The 23,669-nt window shown below is 30.6% G+C and overlaps 1 protein-coding gene across 1 annotated transcript in view; it reads right to left on the bottom strand.

The window, feature by feature from the left end:
- Positions 1-7,024: 7,024 nt before the first annotated feature.
- The window catches only part of LOC143244999 (calcium-binding mitochondrial carrier protein SCaMC-2-like), a 47,855-nt gene continuing 31,210 nt past the window's right edge, over positions 7,025-23,669 (bottom strand). Inside the window, exons 4-10 of the mRNA XM_076490705.1 lie at positions 21,273-21,384; positions 20,463-20,621; positions 16,832-16,978; positions 14,202-14,318; positions 12,473-12,640; positions 11,527-11,674; positions 7,025-10,832 (exon numbers count right to left, since the gene is read on the bottom strand). Coding sequence (XP_076346820.1) covers positions 10,657-10,832; positions 11,527-11,674; positions 12,473-12,640; positions 14,202-14,318; positions 16,832-16,978; positions 20,463-20,621; positions 21,273-21,384 — 1,027 coding nt within the window. The 3' untranslated portion in view covers positions 7,025-10,656. The remainder of the gene's footprint in view (positions 10,833-11,526; positions 11,675-12,472; positions 12,641-14,201; positions 14,319-16,831; positions 16,979-20,462; positions 20,622-21,272; positions 21,385-23,669) is intronic.

Below are 23,669 nucleotides of genomic sequence, written 5' to 3'. Positions count from 1 at the left end.
ATGAGATTTTACAGAACTTACAACAAGACCAAATTCAACACAAACTGATCATTTCTCTCCCTACATTCCCATGTTTAGCCATTGGAAAGAAAGAAAAATCAAAGAAGCTATCTGCATAAAACTATCACAACCTGAACTCAATGGGGATAACTACCTGCAACAAACCACAGGTAATATGATGATGTCACAGTCTTGCTAACACCTGCCAATCACCACATCAGCTCAACCCAACAACTGCACTTTGCTTAATTAGACACAACACAAATACTTATAATGACCCAAAGGAGACTTCACTATAGAAGCCAAAAGTCTGCTTTCCTTTCAATAGGTAGTTATAGTCCATTAAAGTTGTCACACCTACTATGTGTACTCAAAAGTTTCATTGCTTCAGAATCATCTTTAAAAATATTTTGTATATTCAAAACCCATTTGAGTTCAGTAATAAAGAGTAAACTAATAGACAGAAATAACTCAAGCTTTTCATTAGCTTATTAATTCTTAGAATTACTACTAAGTTTTCTCCTGTTGACACTGATTTTTTTGAACTACTTTAGAAAGAAGAAAGCTAGCTTGCTGTTTCACCAGTTTTTTTCTGAATTATAGTAAATTCATAATGAATAAGTAATTTATGTTACAAATAAATCATACTTTGTTACTATTCCTTACTACAATTGTGATTGATTTAAATTACTTATTCTAGTTCACTCCATTACAAGTTTTGTTTGTGCAATTTATGACCTAAATAGGGCTTAGTTCACTTGTGTCTTGTCTATTATGTCCTTGCCAAACTGATGAAACCTGGTGTTGGGTGAAAAGCTTTATTGGCACTAGATATGGCAAATGTGATGTGACTGCCTTGTTATTACACACTTTTCTTTCCTTTTACTCATCCATCCCTATAATTAGTTAATCTTAACTAATATTGTATTGAAATACTACTATTTGAAACAATAAGTAAAAATGTGCTATGTTTGAAAATACAGATTTTTAGAAAGCACATGTTTATAACTTTTTGAAAGCTAGCTCACTATTACAAGTGCACCTAAAGCATGTGCTTTATTTGCATTTTAAGAGGTTGTTGTTTAATGTTTATTATTAATTTTATGCATGTTTAACTCAACGACTGCATCCGATGTAAATGTGTGGAATTTTTGTAAGCTGTACACCATGTACAATACAATCCAATTCAACTGCTGGAGGCAGACTGTACCCTATGCAGTAAAGCAGCAGTCGACAGATTGTGTATTTTCAAAAAAATTTGAAAGAGAGAGAGAAAAAATTAGATGTAATGAATCTTGATTTAAATAAATAAACAAATACAAATAGTGGTTGTGTTTGTTTAATGAGAATTTTGAATTAAGGAGTAAACAAAATAGTTTGTGTTATTAATTTCAAACATAATGTGTTAAAATACATGTTGATTTGATTCCCGAGACTAGAAATTAAGAATATGAATTAAATACTTTTGTTACTATGGGTATCATCAATACATCATGCAAGCTTGCTAGTTTTGCATACAACAGTGTGCTCCATTTGTCAAAAGGATAGTTATTCTTTAAAAGTGAGCCATTTATTTTTAACCAGTACAAGGCAATATTATAATTAAATGTGATTGCTTTAATTTACAGCAATATAACTGGTATTGATCTAAAGTTAAGCCAAAGGTTCCACCAATCATGGAAAGTCAACAGAAGGAAAATATTTCCAGCTCAGGAAGCTTATGATTGAGTTACATAAATATGTTCTTTTACTGGTGAGCAGGAAAAGTGTCAGAGAATTTTATAAAGTAGTTTAATTTAAATATCTTTATTTGATTATGCTTTGGCAATCTTTGGATATCAAATACAGTATTTATGATATATGTAATGTGTATATTTATACAAATATATTTTTTAAACTATGCTGATAATTTAAATACTTTATCAGAAACATATAGCTGTGTTTGAAGGTTTATTTACCAGCTAGAAATATGGAGATAATTATAAACATTTAAAGATTTGTCAGGCTGCTTTCAAACGGTGTTAGATTTTTTCTCTTGTTAACAGATGTTCACAGTTTTTGAATAGTAATCACATATTAAATATCACTCATATTCATATGAAAAATTTAAGCTCTTGATTTTTATAATGCCAGTTACTTATAAAAATATTGCTTTAAAAATACACACCCCTACAATAAATTATACATAATAGCTTATTCTGTGTATTGGAACAGACTCTTACAATGTACAAGGAATAAGAAAATCCATATTTATTTTGTAATCAAAGTGTTATTGTTTCATTATTATACATTGCTTATTATTTTTACAATGAAATATCATTACTCTGGACATCAACAGTCTGAATTACTCACAATTGAGAAGGATTTTTTGTATTGACAAGTTTTCACAATAAGAAATGTAATCAATGATATATATATATATATATATATCCAAATCCAAACAATCATTACTCATAACAAACATGTATTTCTAATAGATATATGACTCCACAACAGTCAAGTATTGGTCAACAATTAGAACAAAAAATGAGGTGATAACTACTGATCACAAAAAAACTTGCACTGACATGTGGGTACCAGTTTATAAGTTTTTCTGAGAATGCCTTCACTCACTTTGAGTATCTGTTTATAACTTTTCTAAAATTAACATTCACAGCAGAGAGGTACATGTAAACTACAACCAGAGGTCATCAAAGTGATTTATTCTATAATAAAATCACAGTACTCCAGAATTAACATTCATAGAAGTATCAGTATTGTAATTGTGATGTTGCTTTATAAAAGAATTGAAATTCAACTGCAAACCTTTATAGCATTAAGCATTTCAGTTTAGACAGTGAGTACATGTTCCAGAAAATTCAAGTCAACAAATGAGAAAAACAAATAATTTTAACACTTATGAAAACTAAATACTCTTTACATATTAGACCACTAAATAAACTAAATAATAACTCTTAAACTGAACAGTCACATACATCCACAGAACCTCAGTATCATCCTTCATGCCCTTACACTTCAGTTTCTCCCTTTGATTCCTGTTTGTCTTTGTTTCTTTTATCATCTCTCCTTAGAAACTTTTCCTCCTCCTCCTTGATGTGTGAATGACAACATTTAGACTTGTTTGCTGTCATTACCTCTTGCATGTTATATGGGGGCAAATTTTCCTTGACTCCTATTTCCCTCCTTTTCATTTCTCACCTTTCTCATACTTGCAATTGAGATAACCTCTTATGTACTGCCCAAGCTCTCTCCTCTTACATAGGATTTTGGTTCATGTTTGCTTATTCCTTGGAACCCTTTCCCATGATACTTCTGTTACCCTTATGGGTTAGATTCACAAGCTGATTTGTCTGGCTTATTCTTCCTATTCTCCTAATGATTGCCATCTCTTCCAAGTCTCCTTCGTTCAAATACATCAACTTACTATGTCTTTGGCTGCCTAATTCCATCATCCTTTATAATATGTAGTCATGCTGGCATTTGGACCAATTCTCATACATTTATCTCACATTATCTGCATCATCTGGCCATTTCTTTTTTCTGCAGGTCACCATCTATTTCCTGTTGCCATCTTGAACTTCATGGTTTCTCTATGAGTGGGTGGATGCTCTTTTTATACTATTCTTTTTCACAGGGGCCTTTCTTACATGTAAAGATACTGCTTTAAAGTGGCAGGTGTTGCCTGAACAGGTATACTTATTAAATCTGCACTGTATGGCCATTCAGGTCAATAATTCCAGCCATTGAGATGGGGTTTTCCACAATACCACTTGTATGTTTTCCCTCATAGTATTTTACATTATAAATACCTTTGTCCCAGGCAGTACTCTTATAGACTAATGTAAGTAAAGTAGAAGGGGATTGCTGTCTATCCTTACAGCTACACTAATAAGTGGCATCAGGAATGGTCTGCCTTTTGTACTGTCTATGGTGATGCGTTCCTCTTCACTCTCCTTGGTGGAGAATTGTTGCATGCTCATTTGAGTGTTGTCATGCATTTGCTTCACTTGAAAACACATTATGGTAGGTGGGAGTATCAAGGCTAGTGGTAAATGATATTTTACACAGGGCAGTACAAGTTAAGAAAGGCTGTTATGTGAGTGGAAGTAAAAATTTATCAGAAAGACATTTTCAATGTAGGAAAATGTTAACATTGGTAGACATCCAACAAATTTTCTATATGAATAAAGAAAATGAAACCTTCTGAATAATATGATAAAAATTGGACAATGTCAGTGATTTTACAGGCTCAGTAATTTCATGTGTGGACATGTCATAAATAAAATAAAAATGCCATATGGGTTTTAAGATTGAGTTAAAATTGGCCTACAGGATAAGTATTTGCTAAAAACCTATTGTCCTGTAAATTCATATGTCAAGATTTTATTTCCCATGTGATTTCATTCTCTTTCTTTGACTTCATTAACACAGGTTCTCATTTTGACTCCTTTTATGACCTCACAACTTTGATCACCCTACTTTTTTAGCTCAGCTTTGAAAATAGATACATGTAAAGTTTAAGTAACACTGGATAGAGCAGTTTATAAACCATATAAATACTGTGGGAATAAACAGGTATGAGAAGAAATGTATGATTTTGTGAGAAGTGATCTAGCCCCTGTTAAAAAAACGTTTAGAAATCTTTGAAACAAGCCACAAATTGGAAATTTTTTATCCTGACTTGTCCTTAAAATCCTTCTGTTTTAAGTCAACTTTGTTTAAAGTTACATAAATTTCCTTCACTGGTAAGATACCAGATTTAGAGAATTTGGTAGGTGGCAAAATATTTTGAGTCAAATCCTTATCTATTGAATAGTAGTTTTAAGTTTTAAACAATGTTTATATACAAGAACTTGTAATTTATTAAAAAAAATTGTATGTATTAAATATTAACTGATTTCTACCAGACTATTGTCAGCCAAAATACTGTTGTTTGATCTGACTTGATATCATTTTAAGTCACTGTCAGTCAGCTTTTTATTCTTTTTTGTATGATTTAGAGCTGAAAATTGTGGCCACCAAAATTAAGATTCTAAAATTAAATAAAGTACTTTTTAACATTTTTCCAATACTTTCTCACAACAAATGTTTTAGAAACTTCATAACAAAAAATGATAGTAAAACAATATCAAATATTATTATTTTTAACACAAAAAATAGATACTATTTAGTATATTTGTTATATGTCTGATGCAATTTCAAGAAATATCTTGTATTTAACATTCTCATCTGCAAACAAAATGACAAAGTGTCTTTTGTCATACACTAGAAACCATCTCCAGTAACATCATCCATTTTCCTGGTATGTGTTTTAACAATTTCATTGCAAAGAAATTGAAAGCCATCACATTTGGTGATGTGAATGACATTCATATCCATTTCATTATTCAGCTGACTGAAGTAGGCAATGGTAGAATGTGAGTTCTGACTGGAACCCTCCTCTTGTGCACCTATATCCTTTTGCCTCATTTCAGTACAAATCCTGTATTTATGTGTTATATATATAATACATAACACTGGTTTCATTGTAAATAGAGTTCATTTTGGCCTTTGAATCCACTATACTGATTTCTGAATTATACCAGAGTATCTGTCAATGATCAAAAATCCCTTTTGAAAGTTTTGGGACATTCTGCATACTACTTTTAGATATATCTTTACCCATTGACCAGTAGAAAATGCACTAAATTTGTTACACTTATAAAGTTACATATGCTTTATCAAGTTATCTCCGAGTGCTATTTTTCCCTGAGTATGAGCTGTTCATACAGTTTCTTAAGGTTGGTTCTCTTTTCCTGGATATGTAAGGAAAACCACTTGTAAACACTTCTGTTGCTTTTCCATAAAGAAATTCTTCACAATAACTTTTCAAACTGTTTCGTTAGGTATGTGGACTGCTTTTAGCACTGAATTTTCTGTTTATGGATTCTCATTTGTTTTCCAATACAACAAGTACACTTCATATGCTCATTATGGAAATTCTAAATCTCCACTCCGAAAACAGCTTTACAATGTGGGTGTGTGAATATTTTGTACTGAAAAGAGCTGTTACATATTTGTCCCAAAAGAGATTTGTTTTGGAAGCAGCATACTACCTATAAAATGCCATAAAATGTCTAAGCATAATTTTCATACTAGTTGTTCCACTGTGACTATTGGCTATTGGTTCTCACATGACTGGTTGACTTGCATAGGAAGAATCGAAAATAAACTCTTATCATTGCTGCTAAAAGGAATAACTCATGGTTAGTTTGAAATAATGCAGCAAAGTAACAAGGTACTACATTTGAAGAATTTCCTTTGGTTTAACTTTTTCCAGCTTGTAGAAGAGTAATTGTTTGTAATACTGTCCATTATTGTTTAAGTTTTGAATTAATAACCAATACCCATCCAAAAAATTAGTTCATGGTGATTAGAAGGCTCATTCATTGGATAATAAACATTGATATAGTTAATTCAAATCAAACATCAATTATGATAATAATGCACACAAGACATCATCCATAAAAATGGAATACTGATGGGAACAATTTATGTATTACACACTTTTTTTCCATTTGAAGCATTATTATTTTCCTCAACAAGTGAACTGTATAATATTTGAAATATCTACAAAAGCAATCCTTGGGTGTTAATCCAGCTAAACAACAGTGAACATTTTTTTTACTTTAGCTCATTAACAGCAATCATTTACTTAAAACAAAAAGATTCCTTTATCATAGCTCACCCTTTCAATTTCTTCCAATTCTATAATAACTGCCAATCTTTCTTTGCCTGAACTGATTTTAAAACTATTTTTTTCTCTTCTAAACTCATCTTTTGACTTCATCCTAACTTAAGAACACTTCAATCTGCTCTTCTTGTTATGGTTTAAGGTTATTCCATGCCACCTGCCAATATGAAGTTTTTCTAATCTAATGCAACAACCTTCCTTGGTTTTAAAAGTCTTGAATTTAGCTGCACTTGTAATTATTAAGAAGTGTTGGACAAATTTTTGTTACTGTTTAGAAAATTAAACATAATCCATGTTTCTGGAAAAGAAAGTTTTTATTTACACACATGATGTTACAAATACAAATAATACACTTGAAATTGTTATTTTGCTATCTTTGAATAGAGTGGAATGCTTATGGCATTGTTCTATGGTAAAAGAACTGGAATTCCAATTCCAATTGTTAAATTCAAATAAAAATATGATCTTTATAAATGGAATATTTCAAAAATTTCTAGTAATAATTTCAATGGTGAATCAGCTTTACAATTCATAAAGGAATGTAGCAAAAATATATTTTCTGTAATATTATACTGTTTAATCTATTTTGTAAAGTGATCTTTATTTCATAAATAACCACATGGAAATATCTTTAGTTTTCAGTTACTTTTAAAACTGAAGATTAGTTGGTGATTTTCATTCCTTGTCACTAAATCCATATAAATATCTTTCTACAATGTGTACTAATAATTTACAAAAATATATTGCACTGTACATTTCATAGGCCAGTCTAATATAAGCATAACCTACTCATTATTACTTACCTAGTGGTGAGTTTACAGAAAAGTTAACATTATACACAGAAGTTTGGTGTTTTAATCGGTTAAAAATAAAACAACCATTACACATATGTATATTAACCACAACATACACTGTATTAATATACTGTGAAATTAAGGAAAAAAATACTGCTTTTTCATTTGAATGTCAGTGAGAAATATCAACTACTGCTATACAATTTTTAAATGTGTGTCAGTTTATATTCCATATAACTAGGTGAAAAAACTTGTTACATTCTAATGGGTTCTTCTAAATAGGAAACAATATAGTTTATACTCACAGCAGTCATGGTAGACAAAACTACAACAAAAGTGATCACTTTTGTTCATGTTATTTGAAGAATATTCACTTCACTATTTGCAACAGTAGGAACAGTAATAAACAAATATCAATAAAAATACTTTATTAAACATTACCACCTTTTTTTAATATTTAATAAAGCACGTTATCTTTCAGTCATAAACAAACATATTACTCAGTCTCAAGCTTAAGTCATTGACTTAAAGAAACTATCATTTTACTATTTGAGCATTTCAACATTACCAAAGACCAAAATGAAATGTTACTTTTTTGTACAAATTAATTTGCTCAAATTGCAAAACAAATAAACAAAGAAAAAACAAATGAGATAACTGTTTATACATTTGTTTAAAATGATTTAAATAAATTACAGTTCAGAGCTGATAGAAGAAAACTAAGGTGCATAAGTTTACAATAAGTGATTTATACTGAAATTATTTTGAAACATTACTGGTATGTTTGTTCAGTGAAAGGTTATCATAAGACTAGTTTATAGTTACACATTTGTCATATTACTATGATGGGAGGTCTATACAGACTTGACATACATAGACTTGCATCTGGAATGTAGAGAAAGTCAGGGCTTCACAACTCTATGGCCTGGTCAATTTTCAGACATGAAACCCCACTGAGCAACTATAGATTAACATCAATTAATCCTGAAGAAACATTCCAGTAATATCATTTCTCAGGATTCTCTAAAACAAATTCTGTCCTAGAAATGGGCTACAGTCTTGCCTAAAGACTAATTTTGTCCACTGTGTGCAAATATATTGCTACCCTGTACAAGGCAAAATGCTGCATCATAAAGTATAATACCCTCATTTTTCAGTGCTAAACGTAGTTCCACAATGAACCTGTATTGTTTCAAACTTAGGTGAATATTATAGTATATATTCAAGTATCTGTATAATTTTCACAAAATAGCAAGTCAAAAAGAAAAATAAATATATATAAAATTAGCTTAAGAAAAACTATTTATTCATGTTAAAACTTTGAAACCAGTGGTCCTATTTCATAAAATAAGATTCCAGTTTTTCACAAAGACTTAGAAATGATTAGTTCTACTTCAAAGAAGTTTCCAGTCCCTTAACATGGAATAAGTTTAAAAGCAGATAAACATTACTTTGGAATGACTGTGTATTCTAGAACAGTGCAACATTTCTGTTCTTTTTTTAACCCATTTTGTGTTTTGCTCAGGATAATTCAGGTGCCCTCCATGTTTCACAACAATACTTGCCCAAGATAACTGAACAAACCACTTTTAGCTACACTTCAAATTATTTGCCCAAAGGTATTTGCATGTTATCACATACTGCAATAGGCTATAAAAAACTTTCCTTTTAGTTTCACATGGAAGATGTTAATCAGAATTTATTAGTGCCAACTCACATGTAACTTGACTGAAATTTATCAAAGCTCATCTGTAAACATTTTAGGTTTAAACAAAATAATAATGTTTGAAGAATATACATGTTTAATGTTGCTTCTATTTACTGAAGTTTTTCTCATAAAAGGAACATTGTTCTGAAATTCTTTTTTTTCTTTGAGTTCTCAAATACTACTTGAACATTTTAGTTAGAAATTTCTCCTTATCATTTTATCCTTGGTTGAAAGTTTGTATGCACTTAAAGTACATTATAATTACCAAATCAATCCGTAAGTCATATAACTGAACAGGAATGTTTGATTGTTTTTTTCATTTGCAACAAAACCAAATTAACTTCAGATATAAACATATAAAAAGTTATTTCTGAACCTGAACACATGAATAACATCAATAGATTATGACTTACGGTAGAACTATTTGTAAGTTATAACATGTGGTTTGATTATTAGCAAACACAAATTACATCAATTTAATTTTTTGAGTATTTTTGCTTTAAACACAGTGCTTTTGAAATCCTATTACAGTAAAATTGAAATGTAAATTAAGGAAAATAATCAATAACAAATACTAAAGATATGTACAAGGTTTTAACAAAATTACTCAAACAATGGTGTGTATCAATTATATGGGTGATCATGAAATTAGTTTATTTACCGTAGCTTACAACAGAAAAGACATTTTCATGAATTAAGAATTTGTTTAAATTAAAAAAATGTTTGTTGTTAATCTCAAAGGGTTGTCTTATAAGACACCAAAGATATTGAAATAGTATTTAAGTGTTATAAGCCTTTAGACTTACTGTTACAGCATTGGAAAGATACTTGAAATCTTAAATTTGGTTTAAGTATTTCTTTCTGTTTCAAACTTAACTACAAAAAATAACTGTCTCTTAAGTTACTGAACAGTAACATTTGAATTTCTTAATTGCTTCTGATATGACTTTTTAATCTAAAAAAAAAAATCCCAATTCATTAAGTGCCATCTACTAAATTATTTCAAAAGATACTAATGAATTAATTTTATCTGTTGCACATAGGGCAAAATTTTTCTATATGTTAAAAACTAAATACACATGAGAGTGTGAGAATTTGTGACAATAAATGAATGAATTGTGGAATGAAACTTAAAATAAGCATATTATTAAATAAATATACCCCAAAATAAGTTATCATGCAATTTAACATACAGAACCTAGTGTTAAAACATGGAGAAAGTTTTTCACTGATTATAATTTATATCTGTTATACAATTTCTTTCCTGAGTTCCCACATATAAAAACTGATGCAAGTACAGTGAAACAAAAACTAAGATAATTAGGAAAATCTGTCAAACCTTTAGAATTAGATAAAAGCAAGAAATTTCTAGCTGAAGGTTCACAATCACATCCTAAATTTGAAACTAAACACCACAGATGTTATGTCATGGACACTCCCAACATTCGACGCACATGTTCATACATCACATAGCTGATACTTACAGCTGGAGCAACTTTCATGAAATTTGGAGTCATTCCCCGGTACAGCCCACTGAATCCTTCTCGTTGGACAATCCCACGAAACACAGATACCATGCCATTCTCAGATGAATTTTCTGCAAGATAAGATTCTGTTCTTATTCCCTGGCTCTACTAAAAGTGCTGAGAATAAAATATCTGAAGTACTAAAAGTATAGGAGAAACTTAAAAACAAAATACACTGAGAAGCAAAAATAAATGAAAACCACTAAGTTCTGGGTAAAATGTACAAGTACATTAACTGCAATGTTTCACTGAGATAATTCAGTACCATCACATACGAATGCAGTTTTCCTACTCTACTGAGCTTTATATTTCAGATATTTTAAATTTAACTTCATTTGTAGAGTACACCCTCATAAATTTTATATACATGCAAACAATACGCTACATTTGTAAGCATACTTTAATTACACAATACAGTTGTACAGAGGTTATAACACATTTTCATTTAAATACACTAATTTCACCATAAATAAAGTTAAACTTTTACCAGGCAACTTGAACATTGAGCATCTTTAGTGTTAAAATCATAAAAGATGACCTGCATCACAGTATCATAACAATTTCAATACTGACATTTCCCTAACTCATTTCACTAACTGTTTATCATTGAGTTTAACAGCATATATATATATATATAAAAGAATTAAATGTTTTTCTGAACATGTCAAAGATAAGTAGATTTACATTTAACTTATCAATCAGAAAAAAAAAAATTGATCAATTTCATTACAAAATCTTAAGCCCAATAATATAAACTTTTCTTACCTTGAACTTGTAGTCGAGTCCTAACTAAAGCTAATGGATAACTTGCTATTTGACCACATGAGCTGCTTACAGTACCACAACCTAGTAATACCAAAACTCCTGGGTCCTCTTGCTTCGAATATTGTCTAAGATATGTCTTTTTAAGAGTCTTTGAGAAGAATAATGAGACTTAGGAAGGTCTTTAAAACAAGCAAACTAATAAATAACTAGTTTTACATTTATGTTAAAAGGTTAGTAATTCTTTAAGATTCCAAAATCGTACCTTATCCTTCTGTACTTGAAAAAATTCCTTGGCTTTTGTATTTATCTGCTGATAAAGTTACAATAAAGATTTTTCTTTAAATAAGGCAAAAATAGAATTAATACTAAAGCTTTTCTAAACTTTTCCAGAGCTCCTGAGTACATATTCACTGTTACATTTATAGATAATAATATTATAATATGTGCCTGTGTGTGTGTGTGTATCTATTTATGTGACCAAAATAATAAATACAATGTGTTGCTATCTATTGAATGGCATCACAAACAAAAATCTATAAAAAACATTATACACTTTGAGTATTTAAGACTTCAGCAGAAAAATAACTATGGTATGTGCAATATTCATTTTGCTTTTCCAGAATACAATTTTAAATAAAAGTACTCTCCTCACAACAAGAATGATTTTTCACTAGGATAGTAGGTGAGGATTTGATTGTATCTTTATTGACGTAATCTATACAAGTACAATAATAATAGTAGTAGCACAAACAGTTACCTGTAGAATGACATTTCTGCTTATAATAATCAGATATTTGGCTCTTAAGTTCCTGAAACTAAAAATATTTTATACCTTTCTTACAATATTTGTTAATACAAGTATGCAAATGCATAATGGTTTATTAATGTACATCAGCAACAGAAATCAATACAGAAATTTAAAAGAAAAACAAAACACTTAACTCACTTCATATATAGCTAGATCAATTCCTGCATATGGCAATATACCAAGAAGGTTTGGTACATAACCACGATAAAAGATTTTAATTCCACCATTATTATATAATTTAACTGCAGCATCCCAAATTCCATAGTATTGACCTGTCTTTCTGAGAGCAAGTCTAGTTTTCAAAACCTGTAAAGAGAGAGTTTTTGTTAATCTGTTCATGCAAGTCTCGCACGACTAAAGAATAATAATAATTAAAGGGGAGCATAGTCCAGCAATACTTAAAACACGAGAAGATAAACAAATTTTATATCACATTACTGTTTACTACTAAAAACTCTTTATTGTAAAACTTCACAAAAATTATAAAGCCAACTATAAGACTTAAAAATATTTACATTCCACAAATAAAAAATGAATGCATACTGAAAAATGAAATTTTCAAATATACAATTATTCTTGCAAAAGTTCATAATTACAAACTTAAAAGAACTTCTGAATTTGGAGTTGTTTTCTATCTTTTTGAAAACAAAATTACTAACATAACTGATAAAACTCAACATACAATTTATTTTAATTTATTCAGTAACTCATTATTAAATAATTTATTTTTCTCTATTTACACCTGCAATTTTTAAAAGCTTATTTAACAAATTATATAAAACTGTTAAGATTCTGTGTTTACTTAAAGTATTGGAGAACAAGGAGAAATGATATCTTAATATTTATGGCATTTTAAGGTCCTTTTCAAAATACCATTCAGTACTTTAAATGTACAAATAATTTTAAACGTTTCTACTAAACTTAATATTGAACATCATGCAGTAAATCAACTGTTTAGTGATATTAACTTTGTGTTACAAATCATCACATATGCTTTCACTTGCCACACCACCATTATATAAGGCTTTATTGTATTTTCTTCTGTTTGCTAACTCAAACTGATGAGCCTGGATAAGGCAAAACTGCAGCCCACAGTAGAGGATGCAGTGAGTCACAAAATATACTAAATTATCAGTGGTAAAAATAAAATTGTAATATCAGCTTACAGTATCTAGCAATGATTGTTCAAGAAAAAGCATAAGTAGCACTGGAATGAAATAACACTAAAAATATCTTAGTGTTTCTATTGTTAATAAAAAACAAATGCAGGTATCAAAAATGTTAATAGTGAATTTTGAACTACAATGTCAGTAGTCGTAAATACATCACAACATCTAATGAGTGTGGGAAAATCAATATATCAAGTTGATTTACTATCACTAAATTCTGGCATACATAAATTCACAGTGACAATAGATCAGCTCACTGCCAAAATAAGTAAACCTACATGCAGTCACAGTAACAATACATTTGCTCACTTTTACTGCAGCTAGGCTGACATTTAGTAGACTTTATGACAGTAAAATGACCTAAAGCTACTCGTTTTAGTTACAGTTGCAAAAAACTTAATCTCATCTTAATATTATCAATTTATTTTCAGGCCCAGAATTGACAGAAATTGCAAAGGGGGGATCTTTAAAATTTACTTAGGTCAATTTACTTCTGAGAAAATTTAATCTTCTATTTCAAACAGAATTAATATGAAGAAAATACATAAAAACCTTGTAAATAAGCAGTACTTTTATTTCCGAAAGCCAATAAACATTGAAAGTTACTTGAAAATACTACCATAATGTTTTAAAATCACTGCATATTATCAAAACAACTCATAAAATATCAAAATTTAACTATAACAATTTATGACTACCTCTAGAGGATAAATAATTGTTTGAGAGAAACCACCAGCCAAAGATCCAGCTATGAACCTTTCCAATATCCCCAAATCTCTCTTACTGTCTCCGGTACTTCGAATGAATCGTTTGGCCTAAAAATAAGAATTTATGTGACACCAATCAAGAAATCAGATGTGTCCTTAAGGATTCTTTAATGCTTCAAATATATATTAAATCTGTACTACTGTATTTAGTATTTGGCCTAAAAATAATAATTTATGTGACACTAATCAAGAAATCAGATGTGTCCTTAAGGATTCTTTAATGCTTCAAATATATATTAAATATGTACTACTGTATTTATCTACCCCCCCACACACACACACACACAAAATAGCAGGTTTCAGTAATATAAGGACTTTTATCACAGTATCTTTTCCACTGTATTCTGTCTCAAGATACCACTGTCTTCTTTCTTCTTTCAGTGACCTAATTATTTTCATTTTTTGTTACTACTTTCAGGTTGTATCTACAAAAACATTGAATAAAAATCTAAAGAGGTTACAGTTCCATTGTATAAGTCACTAGTTAGGCTACATATGGAGTATTGTGTTCAGTCTTATGCTTTTTACTTTAAAAAAGACATTGAATTGTTGAAGAGTTCAGAGAATGGTTATTAAAATGATGCCTAGGATGAAAGGGTTTGTCTGGTGAGGAGAGATTATCATCCATAAAATTGTTTTCTCTTAACAACATGAAGAATTGCAGGGGATCTGTTTTAAGTGTTCAAAAATGTAAAAAAAATTAATAATGATGATGCATCAATATTTTTCATACTTCACAGCAAGAATTTTCAGAACTAGGGGACACAAGTACAGATTTAGGCAAGGTAGAAGATATCTTTAGCTAAAACAATTTTATTTTTCAAATAAGGTGGTTGGCCAATTGAATGGGTTGTCTTCAGATGTGGAGGTTGTAAACATGAGTGAGTTTAGAAGAAAAGTGGGTATACACACACACACACACACACATACATACATACATACATACATAAACAATAAGGGCTGGCTTTAACTTTTTTTTTAGTTTGGTTTAGAGGATGAAACAGCCAAGAAGGACTAACAGGTCCCTTGTTGTTTCTTAACGTTATGTTTCCATCTTTTAACTGACATTCTTTAACTTTAACTGACTGCTGTCCTTATTTTCTTTATACTTATCCTTTGTTCAATATCTACACGTATCATATTTTAACAACATAAGTAAAAATGTTAAAAAGTTTCTCTTATTCTATTGTTACAAGCCCTTTTCACTTTTTTCTTTCTCCTTACCCAAGGTAAGATACCATCTAACAACTCTAAAAGGTATTTTTAAAATCTTAAGTAGTAAAGTAGATTACTACACTGTTCTTGGTACCAAAGTCCAGCAATATACACCACAATTACTGTCAAGTACATACACAACTGGCACTACAGCATTGGCATGTATTAAAACAATTCAAATCTGTTACATGTTACCACTACTACAGCACTTTTATGTATTAGAACCATTCTTGACCTAATTGTATGTTACTGGTACGACAGTATTGATTCATTACATTTCACTGGCACCATAGAATCAATATACATTGGAATCAGTCCTTAAATCCATATGTTACTGGTACCACAGCACTGATATGTATTAGAACCATTATTCACCAATTAGTTTTACTTTTTTACCACAGTTAAGTAATATTTGAGAACTATACATTAAATACATCATCAGTTAGACTAAAGATCATGATACATTTAACATGTTCAGAATAGAATCTTTGCCTCTCTAGTTCAAACAACCACGAATGAATGATATTGCACAGAAAAAAACCCAAAAAAACAATTTTTTTGGCCCTCAAATTACCAACTTAATTTTATACTTTTCACTATAGGGTAGTCCACATATTGGATCACACATTTTTTTGCCTGTTACAGGACAACAGATAAACAGAACCTGTAAATTTAGATAAACTGTTCACTTTCTATATAACATATCCCAGAAGTAGTAAGCAGAATTACTTGCAGTATTGATGATACTTTTGTTCAAATTTTGTTGCTTCGTATGTTAATGGAAGTTGTGCCCTGCATAAAACCAACAAAGTCATGAACCCACAAGCAATGTCATGCAAAACGTTTAGACTAATGTGTTTAAACAGCCAACAGCAGTCCTCAATCAGTAATTCTAGGATTAAGTATTTTCTTAGTGATGAATGTTTGAATTTATAGAATTTTATACACTTTTAGACAAAATTATTTTTGAAATAGAGTTGAAAAATGTATCTAGTTCCAAAGTTATATGAAGATGATTAACTTTTACAAGTTGCAATTTCTACATTACCACAAAATGTTCCTGCATGTCCTTGAAAGAATCTACAAGTCAAAACCGTTTAGAAAATAATTTCTATTCAAATACTATGAATGCATGTTGAACATTCAGCATACATTTATATTCTTTACAAGTATCAACTGATGATTAAAAAAAAGTTCTTTCTTGATTCTCAAAAATGTAGGTTTTTTTTTATGAAGATACACAATTTAGGGACTACCAAGTTGTAATATGTAAAATATAAAAAACACAAATGAATAGTAATCAAATATAAAAAACAATCATGTGCTAGAAAAACAAACAATCTTACTTGTTCATAAGCCATAAATTTCAGTGCACTTTCTGGTGCTATCTTTAGTACATTTATTCCATTACCTCGCCACAAGGAATGGATTCCACCCTCGTGCAACATGTGCACAAAACAAGATCGCACAGAGGCAAACTCAGCTCCTTTCACCTGTAAAAAAGTTCTCATATTACTATGAACAAAATTCTTAACTCTACATCTTTAAATAAAGACATTTTAGTTAAAAACATGTTCAAAGGAAAGCATAGTTTCACAATAAAATGAATAATGATACTTAAGATGAGTAATACAAATTCCACTTTCAATATATATAAAGCAAAACTATAAATAATTACATTATTCCTAAGTAAATTAATAAATTTACTTAGGAATGTATTAACGTGTAGAATTCCAAAACACTTCTGTTATAAATAAACTATATTGCTTATTTTAAGTGTTATCATCCTTTCTATCAACAAAATACATTCATGTAGCAGTACCAATATTTGACAACCAGTCTTCACTGAGCAATACAAGTCCTCAAACCATATACTGATCATGCAGTTTTAATAAATAATCAAACCAGTACTAAAGTTCTAAAAAGCTAAAATATTACAGAATAAATCTAACTTTAAAATAATCTTCAAAATATGTATTATATCAAGGATTATGTTTATAAATATAAATAGAATTGTGCCACCATATGTCAAAATTTATTACCTAATATATTTTATTCATACTAAATGTTGTATCTATTAAGTAACTTAACCAAATTTTTTAGGTTGTACTTAAACACATAGCAACAAAATTGGCTATCTTTGATGTCCCTTACAGGTATCAAAACCCAGTTTCTAATGTTATAAGTCTGTAGACTTGTCACTATGCCACTGGGGAACTCATTCAAAGCAAATTATTGTCTGAAAATTATATTAATGAATGTAAAATATATGAATAAGTTAGGATAAAAAGTGATTTACTATCTTTATAATACTATAGGCAAGTGAAAAAAACAATTATCTCCTGTTTAAGTAAGCTAAGTAGATAAGAAATGTGACAAAAAATGAACAAAAGAATTACAACTCACAAACAGAATTTCAAAATATTAACAAAAGAAGGTGTCAAAAATAGGAAGAATTAGATTTTGAACCAAAAGTCTACTAGTAACAGTTTCTTGAAAAAAAGTGGCAGGAAAGAGTTTCCCACAATGTGATTTAAAATCACTGAAACCTTATTAAATGGACATTTCTGTTTTACTCTTTTTAATTTGCAAATTTGTTTGCTATTACTATTTTGTTTCAATTATATTTTAAGTAACTTAAAAAACAAATATATTACCAATCTGTTATAGCTTATGTAATGAAAGTATACTGTATTGAATTCAGTTGTATAATTTCTATATTCCTCTGTTTACCTGAACATGTAATATGCTCACAATAGATAACTGACCAGGTAAGAGATCTCTAGTGTTCACAAAAAGCCATCCCTAATTTCAAACAACAGATTAGAGGAAAGAAAACAAACCCATAGCACCTGCCACTTGAAGCAAATACTCTTAACTGAATATTAAAATTACTTGTCACTTTTATAATGGACCTACAGATAAAATTGTGATGTGTTTGGTAGTATCATGTCACAAACTTGATACTTTAAATTCCCCAGGCTGATATATGTTTTCTACTTGACCATGCTTGGGTCTCCCTCACATGTATAAAAGTACATTGGCTGTATGTTGTAATCATTTTATTTAAGCGTCTCAAACGCTTTAAATCTTTCAATGAACTAACACTAATTTTCATATTTCTAGCTTTTGTTTTCAGAAGCCACAGGTAAGAACATCAACAACACTACTAACACATACTATCTGTGTGTAAATTATCTTCTGAATTCAACTAGATATTTTTCTATTACTCTTAATGTAACACTTCAGAATAGTGTTACATATATAGTCTTCAACACTTGTGAGCTAATACCTTAATTTTGAGGTTTCTCTTATCTAGCTGTAGTAGAAGGTTGCTTTCTTGCTTGCTTCTCCTTGTTTTCTTTTTTTGTTTTGTTGTTGTTGGTGGTGTTTTTTGTTTGTTTTGTTGTTGTTTTTTTTGGGGAGGCTAAATTGTTCAGAGTTCGATAGAAATCTTAGGAGACAACCAGAGGAACTCAAACAGATGTTGCTTTTTGCCCAGCATGTGGTAACATTGCACAGCTGTATATGTAAACTCAAGAAAGTTGAGCATAAGTAAAAAGATATAAATTGATTGTTATGCTACTGAATTGATTGTAAATTTCAGCTGGAAGAAGGTTGGAGAAGGTGTGAATATTTGTTTAAATTAGATTTCCTCTTCCCTTACTAGAACTATAAGATGATGTTTCAAAGAGACAGTGACCTATAAATCCTATGCCTGGAGAATTTGATGTCAAACAGTAGTATCCACAGAAAACCCACTTTCACTTGTGAAGTATCAAATATTCTAACTGACAAGTGCCCAGTAAAAGTTGAATGGAATTAAAATTATATAAAGATACCACTGACAGAACAAGTGATAAGTGTAAGAGGAATAAATCAACTTCATTTGACTAAGGGTTTGTGATCTTCTAGACGGAGTAACTGAATGGAGTTTGCTGACAGAAGATGTCATTTGGGTTATCATCATCATCATCACTGAGGAAAGGTGTTGGAAAAAGAAGAATGTGTGACACATCTTATAAGTAGGGTCATGACTCAGAAGCAGCAAATTGTAATGACTTAGTTTGATATATTGTTTCAAAGTAAATGTCAGATTGGTTCCCTTAGGTTTTGGTAGCTGTACAAGTTAGGGTTTTCTGGTCTACTGTTGTTGTATGTTCATAGAATGTTCCAGCTTCCTGGGTTATTGTATAAGTAATCATTGTCTTACTATTATTGTTTTTCTCATGTTTTAGTTTATTATATGAGTGTGTTGGTCTTTGCTTGCTTAAGTTACAATGATAGGCATCTGAGTTTTTTGGTCAGTGACAGATGTTATGTGATGTCATGTAAAAGTTGGATGGACAGCTTACTTGAGGTGGTCACTGGAAGACATGATTTATAATAAAGTTTTTCAGCTTTGAAGTTAAAGAAATGAAAGAAGCAAATGTGGGAAAGAACAAATTCTGCTATTTGTTTTGAGGTAGTGACTACTTTCATAAAGTGTGATGGATCTTCTGTTTTTCTAGATGTGATATGGTGAACTGTATGCATTTTGATGTGCAGATCTTCCTCAATGGTTTGATGTATTTTTGTTAGTGGTAATGGATTGATCAGTGTAGGCTGGCTCTACTGAGATATTATATCATGGGTCAAATATGTGATCTTGTATGCAATCCCAAATTTTAAAATATTAAATTGAGTTTAAATACCAAGATCCAATCAATTTTACTAAATAGTTTGAGAAATCTATAATTAAAATTAGTAAGCCTTCTCTGGAAAAAAACAAAACACTTGATAAAAGATCTGTCAAAATGTTAAGAATGTGTTCAACAATTTTCAAAGGTTAATAAAAAGAATTTCTTATAAATGGTCTTATAAACTTGATATCCTCTGAACATTACAAACTAGAATCAAAAATAATCTAAGCATGCCAATTAAAAGCTTTCTTAGGTAATTATGTTACTGTTTTTCTACACCAATGCAAAAACATACCTGTAAAAACACCTTTAGTCTGTCTAGTGGTGCTGTAAATGTTCTAGAAACAGCTCCTGCTATACCACCTGCCACCAGATGCCGCCACCACATGCCAGTTTGCATTTCAGTTTCTGTAAAGTCATCAGGAACAAGAGTATCTTCTCCAATATCTACAAACTACAAAAGCAATTAAAGTACTTGAATTAGTTAGATTTTTTTAATAAGGAAATGTGTACATAAAAATTTTTATACCACGATCAATCATATTAAGTGGTCAAAATACCTGATTTAATATAATAGTTAAATATGCCTAAAACAATAAGTATTCTGGCTACTATGTCAATTTGATAACTACAAAAATAATTTATATTTACACTTTAAGAACTAGGTAATGCTCACATACAAATCCTACTACTGACACCTGATTGATCAATTTAGTCTTACATTTCTCACAAAATGTATACAAATGGCAATTATGTACAACACAGTATCACTTTCATACAGGGCATAAACAAGTTTTATGTTACATAGACAAAGTATTCAATTGTGTACAGTGTACCCAACTGCTTTATAACTTATACACGAGTTACCTTTTTTTTTTTTTTTTGTAACACAGCATGCTGTAGTTACTTTATCATGCATTGTAAACACATTGGTTTTGCCCACATACACCCATTTTTACAAGGTGTATTTAATTGGTGTATCTAAATAATTTTTGCTTTTGTACAAAGTAATTACTCTCACACAGAAACAAATAGTTTCTGCCAATATACCAAGACATTTACACACACAAAGTTTTATGCTGAATTTAAAATAGCCAACCCTTACAGTAGAATGTCTCCAGTAGTGGTAGATGTCCTTCAAATCTGGTGAGGGATGAAAAAGTAAATAACTCCTCCATTCATCAAAATTGATTGTGAGAGTCTTATCCTTGTCCATACTGGAAAAAAGAAAATATATTAATTAAAATTCCCAGATTTGTAAAATTTCTTAACAACAGAGCATTTAGTTCAAACTAATTAAGGGTCTTTCATATATGTAGTTTATCTTTTGAGCTTGTTGTAGACAGTAACACTGATGCATGGTTAAACAAATATACTACACAGTGTATCACTCTAAATACAGAATTTTATATTACATTTTCCCACACAAAATTGTGGCAAGTTTCCAACTTTCCTATCTAGTCACTCCCTCCATTATTTTATGATCCCTGGCCAATGTCATGTGACCATCAAATGAGAACAGTACTTTCACCTAATAAATTAAACAGTATACCAGAACATCATGAATTTCTGCTACTTTTTAGCCATAAATCACCAAAGAGACACCAGAAATTTACTGAAATAGCATCCAATAACTGTATCCTACTAAACTCTCAACATGAAAACCTCACAAACATGATTTTAGTAACCAACATTACTCAATTTCAGAAAATCATAATCTTTAGTAGTAAAACAAAAGAATGAAAAATAAATCATAATTGTTTGGTTGGTTGATTATGTAGTTTATGGCACAAAGCAATTAGGCTATCTGTGCCAAACAGATCGTAAAAAGTTAAAAGCAAATTTAGTAAAATTCATAAAAGGAAATTAAAGTAAAACAAAACAAAATTAAAGAAAAAACAAATAGTGTAAAACCAATGCTTACATCTAGTCTACAACATTAAGAGAAAAACTACAGTAATTCAAGTTGTAATGGACTTTCTGTAGCACAACTGTAATTATCATAACTTGTCAGGAAGACTAACAAGTAAGTACAAAAACCAAAGTGAGTTATTATTATAATTTTGCTACACATCTTTTAAAACCTTTTTATTACTATCCTCTTTGTAAATGGCCATAACGTGAAATAACTCAGAACCAGGTTGACTAACGGATAGTTCAAACAGCAGCATTAGTCACCTGAAGTTGGCCTTTCCAGTCCTGGTTTCAAGTTATTTAATGTTACGGCCAGTTTCTTATTTCAAATCGAACTAGATGAACTGTGATTTTAAAAAGGAGCCATATTAAAAGGTGTAATGTATATATTAATGTAAAAATTAAATGGCATTAAAAAGATTAATGGCCTTGAAAAAACTAAAAACACCACCCAGGTGGACAGTCTCACCACCACCAATAATACTGTCTAATGTTATGGACAAACCTTGGGACAAAATATGTTTAAAATAAAGCCATCATTGAGAGTGGTAATGACAGCAAGAAAGTAGAATGTGGCTTATTGTGATCTGAGTGTAACACAAACTACACACTGATGCATCAGTTCCAGATAAAAGAAAATGATGAGTTAAAAAACTGTAACCAATGCGTAGTCTACTAAGAACAACTTCCTCTTTGTGATCCCTACGGAGAGCAAGACAGCCAAAGTCCAATAAACAATTTCAGTTGGAAAAGCTTGTTTTCACATTGCTCACTCCAAGTCAAATGCCAGTTGACATGGAGCAAAACCTTGAATACAGGACTACAGTCCATGTATGGGACAGGCACAGCAGTGATAGTGCCAGAGCAGATAGATTTAGCTACAGTGTTGATGAGCTCATTCTGGCAAATACCAATGTGACCTGGTATCCACAAAAACTGGATAGAAGTAGATGTTAAAGAGAAATGGGCCAGTCAGTTTTGAATATCAGTGAGAACAGGGTGTGAACCAATGTGAAGCAATTCTAGGGCCATTAGAGAACTAAGCGAGTCAGTATAAATAGTGCAGTTTGAGTACTGTGATCCAGGACAAGAGACATGGGGTACAGTTCAGCAGTGAACACAGAAGCTGTAGAGGAAATTCAGTGCACAACCACCAAACCACAACAAACCATGGCAGAGTCCACACAGTCACCTGATTTTGAACCATCTGTATAAATAGTAATGGAAAGATATAGCAAATAGTACACAGTATTTCCAATCAGGAGTGTCTGCTTTTCTCAGATGACTTAAAGATAGGTCACATTGGGGACTATTAAAAGCCATGGTGGAATGGTCTGACCAGTGGATACAGCAATGTCATCCAAGGACAGACTCAATTCATCCAACTTTGCCTGGATACAAGGGCCAAAAGGAGCAGTGGCAGACTGTCTGTTCTGAAAAAGCATGGCCCACTGATGAAGGAAAATACAACCACAGGTGGAATGCTTTTGTAAGGAATGAAGTTTTCATAGTCAAGTTTTGATCAAATAACAGCACAATATATCTTTAACATAGAACATTGATCTGCTCCCCAACTGGCGGTAGAGAG

The sequence above is a fragment of the Tachypleus tridentatus genome, chromosome 2, assembly GCF_004210375.1.
Source record: "Tachypleus tridentatus isolate NWPU-2018 chromosome 2, ASM421037v1, whole genome shotgun sequence".
In the NCBI taxonomy this organism is placed as follows: Eukaryota; Metazoa; Arthropoda; class Merostomata; order Xiphosura; family Limulidae; genus Tachypleus; species Tachypleus tridentatus.
The sequence above is the reverse complement of the archived record's forward strand: the minus strand, read 5'-3'. Positions and strand labels throughout refer to the sequence as shown.